Raw genomic sequence first — 16,397 nt, forward strand, 5'->3', positions numbered from 1 at the left:
AGAAATTTTATTTCACTTCATCGATTCACAGACAAGAACTTTTCGAAGTTGGTTTAAATAGTTTTCGTTATAAAATACATTAATGTTGTTTTTTTTAACTAATGAGAATAAAAAAATAATTGATAGTTGCACGATTTTCGAAGTTTTTCGAAACATTTTTCGAAATCGGTTTACATAGTTTTCGTTATAAAAGACATTGATGTTGTTATTTTTTAAATCAATGCAAATAAAAAAGAAAATAATTGATAAAATTTGCAAACAATTTTCGCTGCTATTTTTTTACTCCGAGGTGTATTTTGCTGCATAGTTCTTATGGGAAATCGTAAAAAGGGATGCGTAAATCTCCAGTATGTTAGTATTATAGGTCCATATTGTACATGTACAGCACATTTCCTCCCTAGTGCAAATTTTTAGCTGAGTTGGAAAAAATGCGTTTTTTCTGAAACGGTGTAATGCATGTTTTGTGTTAGCTGTGTACATCTGCGAATAAAACGATAGCAACAAAAACCACTTAAATTTTTTTTCTATTTTACATATTTTTTAAAATTAAAAATAAAATTCATGGCATAACCAAAACTATGTTAACCAATTTTAAAAACGGTTTCGAAAAAATTCGAAAGTTCCAATTTCCAAAGATTTGTTTAGAATTTCAGATGACTTCCAATTCAGGTTGTTAGACACGGTACAGTAATAGGTTGTTTATAAACATAAAGAAAGCATTGAAATATTAGTACGCCTTAGGAGTCTTCTTAGATATTGCCGAGGCCTTCAGCAATGTCTCTAAACCGGAGACCATGTAGGGTCCTAAGTACATTAAAGGACATCCAGCCCTAACCAGATGGATTGGCTGAATTCTTAATTAATTAGGAAGGTTACTTCGTAGTGGGAAGCTGTATGAGGAAACAAAAACGGGATATATATATATATATATATATATATATATACCTGGGCCCGTATTACGTGTTACGATCAGTAACTGAAAACCATTTTCACTCAAGCGATTACTATGCAACTGTCAAGCTTTTTCTAAAAATTATAATACGTTATGAATCTAACGAGTACTATTTGTAGCTAGTTCAAATATACCATTAATCCGATCCCCTATTTCAGAGCATTTAAAAAATGAGTTTCGATCACGGATCGTAACACGTAATACGGGCCCTGGGTATTTACTGTCGGGTTGAGCGCCAATGCGGAGTGGAGGGATATGGTCTTATTCGCTAGGAGGTATAAGGTCCTGAACTGGACTAGAGCTAAGCTAGGAAGGGTGCTCCTGCAGGAAAAGCTTGTACAATATAACGAGGGGTTGTTCTAGACCATGGGTCTGCATTCCATAGCACAATTGTGCACTCATTGCGTATGTGAAAAGCGCATTCACTTTCAATTATCGGAGACCCAAGTTCTAGGCAGTAAGCTGACTTTTGTATTATATAGTAGTGAATTTAAGTGACTGCAATGCAAAGTGTCACGGTGTCATACATAATCTGGCCCTTAAAAGCAGCCGCGTAGATTTTTACATTGACAGCCAAGTAGCAATTAAGGCAATATTCTTGCACAGTACAGCATCTAAAAGTGTGTTAGAGTGTAAGTAATCTCTGGAAAGAATCGGGATAGGGAGAAATATATGTACGTCTATATTGGGTCCCTGAGCATATGACAGTTCATGGAAATGATAAAGCGGATGAGCTAGCTAAACAGGGCGCATCCCTCGAAGAATGCGCAAGTTACGCATTATCGACCAAGTAGGAAAGGCGTGAAACCAAGCGTGGGGCTACAAAGTGTTGAAGATCATGTGCAGGTCTTACAACCTTAGACTAACAAAGTTACTCTTGACATTGAAAAGATGTGAATGTAAGTAGGCTCATAATGGGCATTCTGACTGGACTTGGAGCGAATTGGAGTAGTAAACGCTGGAGCACATTTTGTGTTCTTGCCCTGAGCTCGCCTCCATAGGCCCAAGAAAGGTTGCAGTATTTGTCAAGAGGACGGAGTTATGTTATGACATCCGTCCTGGTTACTGATAAGGTTTTTCGGTATGAACGCTGAGCACACTCCTGGTAACAATGGGCTCGTTGATTCTATGTGAGGGCCTTACGGAACGACCAGTTTAATCAAGCCTTACCTAAACAGAAAACATAGCAAGATCAAATTATAATCAACTTTTGTAGCAACGCTAAGAACATACTGAGCTGCACTGAACGACGCGGAATAATATTGGCATGTATTCTTATTAAGAAATTCACACTTATAGGCAGCAGCACTACGCGACATGAGCAACAAAGTTGATGAAATTCGTTAAAAAGTGTAGCACCGCTGCTGCTTCATGACGCGCCGCCAATGTGCACGCACCTTAAGATATATAACGCCCTGCAGAGGAATTGCTTCTGCTGTACATTGTTAATGTGTAGCATACATTTAGGAGCATTTCATAATGCAATTGTTTCCTCTGCCGCTTGTGTTTAATTTCTGGGCTCCTGTTACAGTATACAAGATTTGCAAAATTTCCAAAATTTCGATTTTTTCACCTTCTAAGCAAAATTTTGGATCTGTCAGACCACAAATCACACAAGATGATTGCGCTTTGCGCATGTAAACATTAGATCAGCTGTTTTTTATGACGTATGCAATGACTCTTTTCCTTTAGCTATTTTTTTTTCGCCCTTTTTTTTATTCGTTCAAGAGTTAACTATGACGTAATTGCGCAGAACGAAGCAATTTTGAACTCGTGAATGCGCAATCTTGGTAGGTGATTTGTGTGTCAGACTACTTAGTCACTGTCAGAAGGACACAACAAACCCATACGATCGTTTGGGATTAAACAAAATATTTTTAACATTGAGGATCAACTTTATCTGTATCTCCCTCGAACTTGCGGTTAAGGATGGTTTTAAGAGTCCGATGTCAGAAAACAGCTTTACAGCTTTATTTGGACTGCTAGGGGCTAGAAGTCTACTGCAACGCCTTCTTTGGTCTTAAGCTAAATGGATATTAGGCGGTGGTTATTTAATGATGATGAACTTGAATATTAAAAAAATTTAAAGCTTTAAAGAAGAGCCTTCAGAAAATTTGTAGGTCTGTGCTATCGTCTTCGAGATCAGCTTGAGATAGACCTAGCGAGCACGAAATTTAAAAGTTTTAAGAAGTGTTTTTGAAGAAGTATGGTAAGATGCCTTTCACACCATGTAGGAACTATTCTTAGGCGCAATGTGCCAGTTCATGTCACGTTTCAGTTCAGACGGATAAATTATTAGCCTACGACAGTATTTAGATCGATATTATGGGAGTTGATTGAGTTATTCTACTGCGACGGACTCTGATTGTACCCAAATGTTCACACGAACGCACATGGCTGTTTTATGCACGCCGTATCTCACATTTTGTTCTCAAAGAGCTCCTTTATCCGTGAGGAAAGAAATACTGCGCCTGTATCTTAAGAAAAAATCCCTCACAATGTATTAATTTCAGGTACAACCGTCATATTGGCAAAGTTTCCGGAGAAGTTTGGGATTAAAAAAAATAAATTGAATTGTCCCCGAAGACATTTGAAGGAAAATTTAAATCTAGTTTTGTAACTATCAACAAAAAAAAAAAAAAAACCAAAACACGGTATAGAAATCACAAAGTTAAATTATATATTCCTGAGAGTCTGCTATAGGGTAGAGTATATTATACTCAATTTACGTGCACACTGTATAACAGTAGAGAGGAAATGCCTTATTTGAGACAGCGCCACATAATTTTGTAGGAAACATTAAGAGGAAGGTACAACTAATTTGCTTCAATTGTCGTCCAATTTGTTTTAGTCTGGCAAAGTTCAAATTTGGAGTCTAACTTTTTTGAAGATTATATCCCAAGGATGTTTTAGATATTCATCCATATAAAAGATAATGATTTTCCCACTTTTTATGAAAGAAAATCTAAAACCATACACAAAACAAATTTTATAATTCTTTAATTTTTTTCGAAAACATGGAAATTGGTTTATGTAGTTTGTTGTACGATTCTCCATAGTTTTGCTTTTTTAAATAATGTAAATGGAAGAAAATAACTAAAAAAAAAGTTGTAAATAAAATTTGCTGCTATATTTTTACTCGCAGTTGTATTTGTGGTGTGTATTACCACGTAATCGCTATTTTAAATAAATTTCTCAAAAACCGCAAAATAACACCGTTGGTCTGTTTGTTTATTTGTATGTTTTTATTATATGTATGTACGTATGTTTGTATGTATATAGTATAATAGTTATAATAATAATAGATAATAATGTAACGAAGTGGATGACACTATGCTAATAATAATAAAACTTAAAACAGTCATAAAGTATAATAAAAATATTTTAGTATTTGCTTTTTTTGTTTTATCAATCTGTTTGTTTTTTTTTTTCCTTTACAAAACCATAGTTATGTATGTATGTATAAATTGCAGTCGAAATGTTACTCAAACACTTCAAAAAACAATATTTTTCTACAGTCACGAGCTAAAGTTTTGCATTTGGATTCTGCAACAAATTTTTATAATTTTCGCTTTTTTTCATATTAAAAAATAATTTTCGTTTAACTGCAAATAATTTTTTAGGATATTTTTTTTAACATTGTTTTGTTATTTAGTTTTTTTTTCTCAATAAACATTGAATTTGCATTACAACTCTGTAAATTTAATTTAAAATTAATTTCATTTACTTAATTTACTAATTACTCTAATTAGCGCTCCATTTTCCTCTTTAAGGCGCTGGTTCTCCGTTTTAAAAACTTCCAGTTGCTGAACAAAAGATGAAGAGAAGAAAGAAAAAATGGAATTTAGTTAAAAAATGTTTTGTAAATAAAAGTTTCAACATTTATATTCAAATGCGTTTAAAAAAAAATTTGACAACGGTAACAAAACGTCTATATAAATTTCAAACTTCACAATACAATAAATAACGGCATTGCGAGCAAACGAACAGCGAGCATTGAATTATTTAGTGATTTATTTTTTTGTGATTATTAATTAGCAATAAAAGCTTTTCAAATTTTCTATAATGATAAATGAGGTTACGTAAAGTGCGGTATGCTCATGGCAAGAAATTAAAAACTCCATACAAAACAACTGTGTTGGTCAAGTAGTATCCGCATCTCAAGAAAACTCACACGCTTTCTGCTACCTTTTAACTAAAAGTATTTTCAAAAAACGTGCACAGGGGAGCCCTGGTTTTGCCAAGAAATATATGTGCGTGAGCAGCGACCCTGTAAGAACACAGTCGGTTAAATACCAGGTATAAAAGTGACTTTTATAAATTTTTTTTTATTCGAATTAAGTGCATTTTCAAATCAAATATTTTAATTTCAACAAATTTTCTTTAATGCATTGCTGCATCTGACTTTCGTGTCTTGCAGGGAAGATAAAGGAAAAGGACAAAATTACGTGGCTGCTGCTATTTTTCACAGAAGAAATGAGCATTTTTGTAATTCATGGTATGTAAAACAAGGAAAATATTCCGAAAATATTTTTTATGTATATTTTTTCTGTACGTGTGTTTGTGACTGAACTACTCTTAAACGACTGGACCGATTTTGATGAAAGTTTGTATGTTTAAGGCGATTTGAGGATGCTTTAAACCAGGAGTCTGCATTCTATAGCACAACTGTGGCTTTACTGCATATGCAAGAGAGCCATTTCTTCCAATTTTTGGAGACCCATACCTTACAATTTCATCCGTTTTCTTTCTACTCTTTTCGGGAAGTAAACCAGGGGCGACCTCTTCCAAAAAAATCTAGTTTATGGCACGGTTTGCTTGAAATTTGGCACAGGGGAAGTGTTAATGAGCTCTTAAACGAGCGATGGTAGTTAAGAAGAGAAAGAAATGGTTATACAAAAGCCATAGGCTGGAAAAGAGAAAAAGGAAAATAAGAGATAAGAGTGGGAATTAAAGACGGAGAGAAAGAGAAGGGTGAGAGGAAGAAAAACAGAGAAGGCAGGGGAGAGGTAGAAAAGGGGCAGTAGGAAATGAAGGTACAAATGGAGAAAATGCAAGGAGATCGGAAGAGAGGAACTAATTAGCTGTAGAATAAAGAAAAATCGGGAAAATGAAAGGTGGGAGATACGGTGGGGAGACAGGCATCAAGCATAGCAGCGGGTGTGGTACTGGGACGGAAGTGTTAGTGGGAGTAGTAATGAGTGGGGGAATACGAATGGGATTATGATATAGGAGATGGAATAAGGGATGGATAAGAGTAGGAAAAAATGGAAGACAAAAGTATAAGAGAATGAGAGAAGGTTAAGAAGGGAGGTAAGGCTCATTTTTGAAATGTACGCAAACCATTTTTTTGACAGAACAAAGTCTGCGGGTACTCTAGTATATTATAGATTTTTTTTGGAACTTTTGCTGCTACATCCTTGGAAACTTAAAAAAAAAAACTCCCGCTCTTATATTTAAATAGTTTCATATAAGATCCTGAAAAGCAATTTTTCTAGAAAAAACAAATTTTAGAAATAAAAAAAAATATACTTGAAATATAAAACTTGTGAATTGTGCCAAGTAGAATTTCAAGAAAATTTAACAGCATGCAAATAAACGATGAACAAACTACATGCAAAAACGAAAAAAAACTAATTTTGAAAAATTAAAAGAAAAGAAAATTGGAAAGTAAAACAAAGTGCTTATCAGCCTCAAATGCGTATACCACGCATGTGCTATTGGTTGCCATACAGTGATGCTCACCTAAATAGCACGCTATGATTTTTATACTGTACACACGTCTTGTTTTAGCTGAGCAGAGCTCATAGAGTATATTAATTTTTTTTTGCTAATTTTCAATTAAAACATGGTGCTTTCTCATTGAATATATTATGCAAATTTCCAGCAATTAAATAAATTTTTTTAAATATATCTGCGATTAAAAAATATCAGCAAAAATAATATTTTAATTTTCTTCAGCTTTTTTTCTTCTTTTTTATTTGGGTTTACTAAAATAAAAGTTTAGTCAAATGTGTAACAAAAACTATGTAAACCAAATACTCATTTAAAATTAGAATTAATTTAATATTGAAGGTAGTTCCTACCCAAAAAAAATTTTTTGAAAACGTTTTCGAAAAAGTTTGATAGAAGATTTTTTAAAAATGTTCATGCTGATTTCCAAGCTTTTATTTAGAATTTAAAGAACCCTTTTTTTGATATGTGCTTTTTTAGTCTAATTCAATTAGTACACATTTGAAACACCGAATATACTCATTGATTTTGACATCGGTTAGTATTTTAGATTTTACCCTAAAGAAAATGTGTTAAATTATTAACTTTTTTTTTAAGTTTCATAAAATTCTAAATATAATTTTAAAAATTTTAATGTAGACATTTTAATTTTTCAAATTTTCCAATATATTCAAAAATAGTTTTGAGGAAGGGTTTCACTTGAAGAAGGGTTACTAACAGATTTGCTACCTAGTCTGACATTGGATTGAGAAAGCATTATCATTTGATTGAACATGAACAAAAGACTTAAAAATAAGTTTGTTATTTCAATGAAAAACACTGTATAAAGCAGCGAACAAAATAATAACAGTGGCAATTTTTATCAGCTTCCGTCACTGTATTTCTTGTTTTTTTATTTTACATGTATTATATTTTAAGAGAAAACGTCAATGAATGCGAAACTATGCAAGCCAGTGTCAAAAACGTTTTCGAAAAAAACCGGAAAAATCCTTATTTTTGAGAACTTTTTATTTGGATTTCTCTGATATTTTTTTTTTTTTTTGGAGTTTGCAGTTTTGTATTGCACAACAACCAATTACAGCTCCGACACATAAGCAGTTTTTCATATAGATGAGTTTAACACATGCTTATGCATTATGAGTAGATTGCATGTATTTTTGTGGAGAATGGTAGAATGAGTGACAATAGCACCATCTGATTGAAAAGTAGCCAACTCCCCAATTTTGTTCCAAGCAGATCATAAGAAGAAGAATTTGACATTTGCTTTGGCTAAGGGTGTTGGCATACTTTGCAAGTGAAATTATTTTTTCCACTGGTTGGTAAATTTTCTAACATTTTTCACAATTAAAAACTGCAATATAACAATCGAATACGACACAAAATATGTTAGCAAGTATTTTTGTTGTATAGGGAGAATGTTTACAACAATGCTTCGCCAAATTTTGTATGTGAATGGACAAGGCCTAATAAACTTCAATTGCCAAGTCTGAAGTTCCTTCATATTTACAAACGCACATCTTGGTTGATTTTGGCGATGTTATTCGAGTGCATAAGCTTGTGTTAAACGGATCTATATGAAAAATGTTATTGTGTCACCGCCTTTATAGTTAACAAAGTACAAATCAAACTCACATTGATTTTTCCAATTTTTTTTTTCGTAGGGAGTTTTAGATTTTTCTCCATACAAAGTGTGAACAATTTTTTTTAAGTCGAAAAAAATCTGAAACACCATACGAAAAAAAAATTTATACAAAAATGAGTACGAATTTTGTGAGACCTCAAACTTATACTTAAATTGATTTGTCTACAAACATGGACCACACAACATTACATGAGGCAGCTCTGGGAGTGTTCTAGAAAAAAGTTATTCGAAAGATTTACGAACCTTTAGGCGTTAGCGACGGCGCATACCGAAGAAGATTTAATGATGGACTAAATGAGCTTTCGCACACATCAACATAATCCAGCAAATTAAGACGCAACGGCTACGCATTCTAGGCCTTGTTACGCGAATGAAGGATGATGTTCCGGCAAAGAAAGTATTTTTATCGAAATCCGTCTATGGCAGCAGAGGAAGCCGCCCTGCTCTCACTTTGCAGGAAGGAATAGTTGAAAAACGATTTAAACTCCCTTGGTGTGACCAATTGGTGCCAGTTAGAGCTGGATTTCGATTCGATTTTTAATCGATTCAATCGATCTGCTTTTAAGAAATGAATAATCGATTTTCTTTTTAGAATCGTTCGATTTTTTTAGCCTTCGAAGTTTTGATCATCTTTCAGCAACTGGACCTATGCCATATTTATTGATAAAAACGTGCAGAAAATATATTCGTTGTAATTTTTTTATAAATTTAGCTTTATTGGCGCGTATACGCAGACCAAAGCTGGACTTTTTTAAAAACCATGAACTATGACTATACGCCATTATGATGGTGGCTCTGAGCAAAAGGAGAATTATGAAGAAATTTTATCATCACCAAAAATTGGCGCTTAGCCGCCTAGGAGATTTTGGCATTGCAGTTACGCAAGTCAGCCTAGCTATCCCGGCTTCAACATAACTGACACCAATGGAGATCAAGTTTTCTTGGCAGAGGTCTTCCGCTTCGTCTGCCGGATGCCGATAGGAACACTGGCTGTGCCGAAACTTTTTCATGAATTCCCATAACAATACCTATCGGCTGGTTCGACGGAGATGACCATTATTCATCGGCATGACTTTTCTCTTGAAAAGGGCAATGCCTTCGACTCTCGATACCGCAGCTATGATGAGAGATTAATAGAGGGTTATAGCCAAAAGTTGTTCTCCTTGTGATTTCTAAGCTAACATTGCAGAGAAGGCAGAACTAAATGAAGAAATGTCTGCGCACAAAATTGGAATATCTAGAAAAAACACAGAAAGCATGCTATTAAGGTATCGAAATCACTATCAATCTCACTTCGACGGGAGGAACAAATAAATAACCCTGTGGTACTTCTTGATGTTGCTAAAGAGCCAACGGTACAACCTTGGTAAACAATTGTGCATCAACCAACTATTTTCAGCTCGATTTAATCGATTTTGTTTTTGATAATCGAATCGAAAAATCGAATCTCCAAAAAATCGAATCGAATCCAGCTCTAGTGCCAGTTAACCGAGAAAAGGAACGACTCCTTGATGGCAGGCCATAACAGTTTAAACCATTAAGCGCTAATTAATTAAATAAGTAAGAAAAAAATTCAAAGAGTTGAAATAAAAATTGTTGAACTTTTTCGAAAACGTTTTCTATATTATTTCGAATAGTTTCGGTTACACAATTCATAGACGTTTTTTCTTAAAATAACGGAAACACATTGATTTAATGAAATTTTTTAATAATTCTGTACGCTGCTGTAAATAAATATAAAGCAACGGTACGACTTGTGTGAGCCTTCAGGGCGTATGAGTGCTGGATAGTAATCAGGCGATGTAGTGAGAGTAAATACATATGTGCTATATATAAATACATATGTACTATATATATATATTTAAATTTGTTGGTGTTATGAGCAAAAATGAGATGTTTTGGGGATTATCGTTTGACGAAAATTATTTTTTTAAAGCTAATGAGGCTTAAAAATTCATGGTATCTAATTCGAAATTGGCGCTGTAGTGAAGTGAGATCTATTGAAGCAAAATAAATAAAAAAGATATGGAATTGGGATTTCGTATTGAATAAAATATTGTTAAAAAACGCAAATATGGTGCCGTTTTAGTATCTACAATCCATTTAGATATTTGATGTTGATAGCACCGTAGCACAGAGGTTCGTGTCTCCGCTATTAAGCACAACTCGTTTTGTAGCGAGTTTTTTAACCACTGCCGCGAGTCTTCAATAATTGCCGCTAGATGGGTCTAACTCTCCTTTGCGCGCCTAGCCCAAGAGTTACAAACAAGCATACATACAAGTAAAGCTAAGATAAGAGAGGAGAGCAGCTTTACCTTTAATCGATAAGAAAAGTCAATGTCAAGATCAAGGTTTCTTTTTTTTAGAGAATAGTTTATGAAATATTAGTGCAATTTCAAACCTCCTTAGCTGTCGCAGCCGACACAGTCAACCAGCGGGGTGCTTAAATTTTATAGGTAAGGTTCCCCCGTAGAGAAGATAAGATACCTCGGGTAATATCTGAGCTAGCTAGTAATAGAACATGCTTCATATTCGGCCAAAATCTTTCCGAATTGCCACTACAGTAACAAAGCAACCTTAGTACATAGCGACGATTGATTGGAACTTCCATGACCGATTTAGTGAGTTTTAAAGTCATTTAGCTTCAGTTATAAATGTATCGAATTCAAATTTCTGAGATCGGATCAGTTGGTACTATACGTGTTTTGCGTGATTTCGTCGATCCTAGATCCCTCAGTAAGATAAGATAATAGATATAAACCAAATAAAAGTTTAAAATTAAAAAATATTACCGATTCCAAAACGCTGCGCTTTTGAGGTTACAAATGACCATCAGGTCTAAGCATCGGAATAACCCGAATTCATCCAGACTTTCACGCGGCGGCAGATTTTCTGTGGGTTCTTTCTACTAGAATTCTGGTTATTGGAATTAAATGGTCACGGAAAATTTTTAAATTGGGTCCGTAACTGCAGAGGGGGTTTTTCGAAGCAAATTTGCCGTAAGGCACAAAATATACAGTTGCGAACACGAAATCAGCAGCGGCAATTTTTATCAAATTAGCCCAAATAAATTATTTTTTTTTTTTTTCGATAATTTAAGCAAAAACTTCCATAAATTTTGTTACTGAAACTATCTAAACAAGACTCAAAAGCATTTCCCAAAAAATTCGATAAAATTTAGCGAGAACTTTTTATTTAGAACTAGCAGACCTGGCAGACGTTGTTCTGCCCTAAATTTGGCCTATCTGCATTTTTTAATAACCTTTTTCCGTCTAACTCTGCCCTCCCCCACCCCTCTTCACTTTTTCCTGATCCTTTTATTCACTCCTCCTTCCGTCTTTTTCGCTTCATCTATCTCCATATTCGTCTCATTCTATTTCTTTCTCAGTATTCTTCTACTTCTCTCTTTTCTCTTCTCTCACCTTCTTCTCATTCTTCTTCATCCCTTATTGCCTGTCCCAGAGGGTGGTATGTATTTTGTTCCAGTCCCAGTCCCAGTCCCACTCCGAGTCTCAGTCCCGGTCCTAGTTCTAATCCCAGTCCCAGTCCGTCTCTGGTTAACTTCCCGGAAAAAAGGATCGTAAATACTAATATAGGCAAATTTATATACCAAATTTTCAAATTTTGAATTTTTTCTAAAAAAAATTATAACTCAGGAATGGCTAAACCGATTTGGGATTTCAAAATCAACTAACCATCATCTCTCCTTCATGTATCTTTCCTAAAAATTTCATGGCAATCTTTCTATCCGTTCTCGAGTTATGGAGTGACTCTCAAAATGTACACTTCTTTTTATATATATAGATAGAAGATAGATGTCCTGAGTTTTCTTGAGTATGCAGTTTTGTAGCCCAAGCCAATAGTATAATAAAGTTCAATTATAAGTCTCCCAAAATCAGCATTGATTTTTGACAATTTTTTTCCGAAGGTTGTTTTAGACTTTCTTCCACATAAAAATAAAAGCTAGCGCCATTCGCAAGTAAGTAGGTAAGTAAGTATGCACTTCGTTAACTATTGAGTTCATAACTTCGAAACTTCTGATTCTTTATTTAGCTCCCTATTCATCTAAGCATGCAATATGTTTGTTTGCTTCTCTTTCTAACACAGTGCCGTTTGACACTGACCGAAGTGTGGAAAGAGCGTTTTGACACTGAACGTAGTGTCAAAATTACCGGGGTTGATGTCATCAGAATCGACGTAGGGATGTACAAATTAACGAAGAAAGGAGTGGAATTTCAGTAATGCACTTTATAAACCAATTAGCTTAGTTAGGGAGAGAGATCGTCGCTCAGGACATATGTATGTTACAAGGGGTGGCAATAAAATTCCGTGATCTTAGTAATAATTTAAATATGGCAACACTTTTTAATTCGTCATCATCTGTCTAAGAGGGGGGATCTTCCCTTTAGCTCAAAAAGGAGACAGATAGCACCTTTCCTTTGTGTTTTATGCGAATTTTTTGCAAGTAACTTCTTTGGAGCGTAGTGAGAATGTGTGATGTTCATTTCAAGCAACGCGTTGGACCAACGAAAGCGAGGATTCCAAAACACCAGCGGGTTAGGGGGCTTAGAATATACCCGCGGTAGGTATGCCTGTCGTAAGAGGCGAATAAAATACCAAATTGATTCAAAGGGTTGCGTAGCGCAACCCTCCCAAGGGGTTGCCAGCGCAATATATAGCTTCCCCAACTCAATTTTCAACCTCATCTACCCATGGCAAATCCTGTTTCATTAACAGCCGGGGCTCTGGCGACGCCGAACTCCTGATGGATCTAAGAGGTGGGCGGGCGGTATGGCCTAGAAGGTTTCATGTTGTCATACCAAATCGTTCCCGAGATGGTCGGGCTAGTACATTTATGGTGCTTCGGATCTGCATCCCCAAGGCCTTCGGGGAGTGTCCTTATCGCTACAACAACAACAACAAGAGGATGCCAATGTCACGTCTGAAGGCAATTTAAATTTTTTTTTCGATATCCACGCCATCATTCATCGTGGATACATTCCCGTTGGCCAGACAATGACTGGAAAATTCTATGTTGGCGTTTTGTTGATTTTCTTGTGCGATCCGAACTCACCAAGAATGGCTGGATCTTGCATCACGACAATGCACCGGTACATTCCTTTTTTTTGTGCAAGAGTTTTTGCCAAAAAAAGGGCATCCGAATGTTGCCTCGACCACCCCGATATTGCTCCCTGCAACTTTTTCTATTCCCCACGACGAAGCCGCACCTCAAGGGAACTCATCATCGCGGGGTACAGGAGGTACAATAAACTGTAACTGTGGTGCTAAGCGGGCTAACTTCGGAGGATCACGAAAGGTCCTTCCAATCATGGGAGAATCCTTGTAATCGTTGTATAAATTTAGAGGGAAACTATTGTGAAGTTCGATAGTAAAATTTTTCCTATAACTTCATTTTCTTGTTTTTTATTGACAAATTCCTTGAACTTAATTTCCCTTAAAAATATCGATTGTATTACCCAAACAATAGTTGTAAGACTGTTTGAGATTTACTTATGTATACGAAATCGTTTATGTTTGTATTAAACCGTGTTAATAGTTTGCTTTTAAAACGTAAATATTTTAAACCATAAATGTTAAAGAAGATTTTTTTTAGTCGATAGACAATAGAATTTCGGGCAAAATTGAAAAAAAAAACAAAACGTCTCAAACAAAAAGTGCAAAATTTACCAATTACCAACATTAATTTTCAATCCAAAAGGAAATTATTACGCATACAAAATATAAACAAAACAAAGAATGTTTTTTTTTGATATAAAATTAGTATTTATTTATTGTTTACAAATTATTATTTAACTTATATATACAGCACTTTAGGGGATTTTTCAAAAAAAAAAAAAAAAACAGATAAAAGCGCTAGGCGATAAGGATTATATATGGGGAAAAGGTATGACACCTCATTTTTTTTTATTTCGTTGACTGTAGTAATTATCCTGTAATCATAATATTGTGTTCGGCATCGTGTCTAACATTACCATGGTCTTAAACGTTATCACGATTAGTTGTGCAATCATAATTAAAAACAGTTGAAAATACCATTACTGTAATCGTAATCCTTATCACCTAGCTATAGTGAACAACAAACTATTCAACGAGTAATTAGCAATAATCACTAATTAATTATTAGAGGTATATTTACTTAATATTTCGTTTAGTATTATATAACCTGTGGTATAGGTAGTGTTGTTCCGATATGGTTACCTTGGTCAAGTTCCGATTATTTTTCGTAGTTGATTACCTCGTACAAGCACTTCCCTGGGTATCTGGTACATGAACATAATATTGAGGTATCGATTACTCATGTCATGTAATGCCACCTGTATTTTTGTCTCACAATTCCCCTCAAATTTTATTATAGGATTTGCAACACTCGACAATTTTGAGTAGCCAAAAGTTTCGATTTTGAAAATATTACCTTCTGTTAAATTAGCTGGCATAAAAAAAAAACGTCGGAAACCTCGATTCCCATTTTAGTAATTTAGACCACGTTTACACATGCTGTAATCTACAAAACAAACCTCAATAGATAATCTACGAGTTTACATATCATCCATATCTACGAACTAGATAATTAGCTGTAAAATTTTCACGGTTCTCTTTTAGTTCGGCTGCCGTGGTGTGATGGAAGCGTGCTCTGCCTACCACACTGACGATCTTGGGTTCATGCCTCGGGCAAAGCAACATCAAAATTTTAGAAACAAGTTCTTTCAATTCGAGGAAAATTTTTCTAGGCGGGGCCGCCCTCGGCAGTGTTTGGTAAGCACTCCGAGTGTATTTCTGTCATGAAAATCTTCTCAGTGAAAACTCGTCTGATTTTCAGATACCGTTCGGAGTCGGCATAAAAGAAGTATGTCCGGTCCCGCCAATTTGTAGGAAAACTTAAGAAGGAGCGCGACGCAAATTGGAAGAGAAGCTCGGCCTAAAATCTCTTCGGAGGTTATTGCGCCTTACATTTATTTTTTATATTTGTTTATTTATCCTTTAGTTCGTGCTTCCAATTGGAGATAACACTTTTCCATGAAAAAGTCGACATCTTTAAAATTTGCCCATAATATGGGAAATATAGTTATTTAATTAACGATTTGAAGGTAAGTACAAAAATTAAGATAATCTCGTTATATGTAAACTAGGTCCTACACCGTCATGCATACAAAAACAGAAGTAGTTCGTTCATTTGGCTAGCTTCCCATAAAGTTTAGAATAAATGTAGGAAATCTAGCGTAATAGTTCCGTTTATGTGGTACACTGAAAATTGGCCGTACATATTTTAGTGGAGTAACCAAGGAAGTGTATTCATTCAGGATTAAGAATCTGAGACCTAAGTTTTTTTTTCGCCTTTTCAAAGCTTATGTTTTGCAAACCGTGCCCTAGGTAAAGTAAATGAACTGGGACATGTTTTTTGCAAATCCATTTCCCATAGACTTTATGGATTTTGTTTGAACGTAACACTTACGATAATCCAATGTTTTTATTATAAATATATTTTATCGATTTTTAAATTTTAATAAATTATAACGAGCTTTGTAATGAATAAGATACAATAAGGTATCGGGTATTCTCCATACATACTTTTTGGTATCGTTTACTTTCCTCGATCACTTTAAAGGAGTACAAGGTGGTATCGGAACAACACTAGGTATGGGTGAAATTAAAAATAGAAAGAGTAAGAAGGGGACTGACTTTGGCTGCACCAAAGATCTCATACCTTTCGTGAATGGAGCCTTATGTTTAAACAACTTGCGAGATTTCAATATTCTATAGTGGCCCGATCTGGTCGGTTCCAAAAAATGATTAATTGGACAGCAAATTTCTTCATATCTCAAAAATTGAGGGACCAGTTTGCATTCAAACAGACAGACAAACGAACAGGCAGACGGACATGGCTAAATCAACTCAGCTCGTCATCCTGATCATTTGGGTATACTTATGGGTGGCCCTATTTGTTCTCCATTTCATTTCCATGAAAGGTATAAAGATGCATCGAAGCATTGCGTCCTAATGCTGCCTTGCCTGAAATCTTACCTTGGGTATTTTCAATACTTTAAAATGGGC

General features: G+C 35.0%; 1 protein-coding gene across 18 annotated transcripts in view; it reads right to left on the reverse strand.

Annotated features, from left to right (window-relative positions):
* Nucleotides 1–4,165: 4,165 nt before the first annotated feature.
* Nucleotides 4,166–16,397, reverse strand: part of Mbs (Myosin binding subunit) — a 277,656-nt gene continuing 265,424 nt past the window's right edge. For all 18 annotated transcript variants that reach the window (XM_067757376.1, XM_067757380.1, XM_067757383.1 and 15 more), the window contains one exon: nucleotides 4,166–4,758. Coding sequence is in view for 3 of the 18 variants with exons in the window: in XM_067757387.1 (XP_067613488.1) it covers nucleotides 4,672–4,758 (87 nt within the window). In the remaining 15 variants the exon portion in view is untranslated. The remainder of the gene's footprint in view (nucleotides 4,759–16,397) is intronic.

Source organism: Eurosta solidaginis, chromosome 5 (genome assembly GCF_040869045.1).
Source record: "Eurosta solidaginis isolate ZX-2024a chromosome 5, ASM4086904v1, whole genome shotgun sequence".
NCBI classification, from domain to species: domain Eukaryota; kingdom Metazoa; phylum Arthropoda; class Insecta; order Diptera; family Tephritidae; genus Eurosta; species Eurosta solidaginis.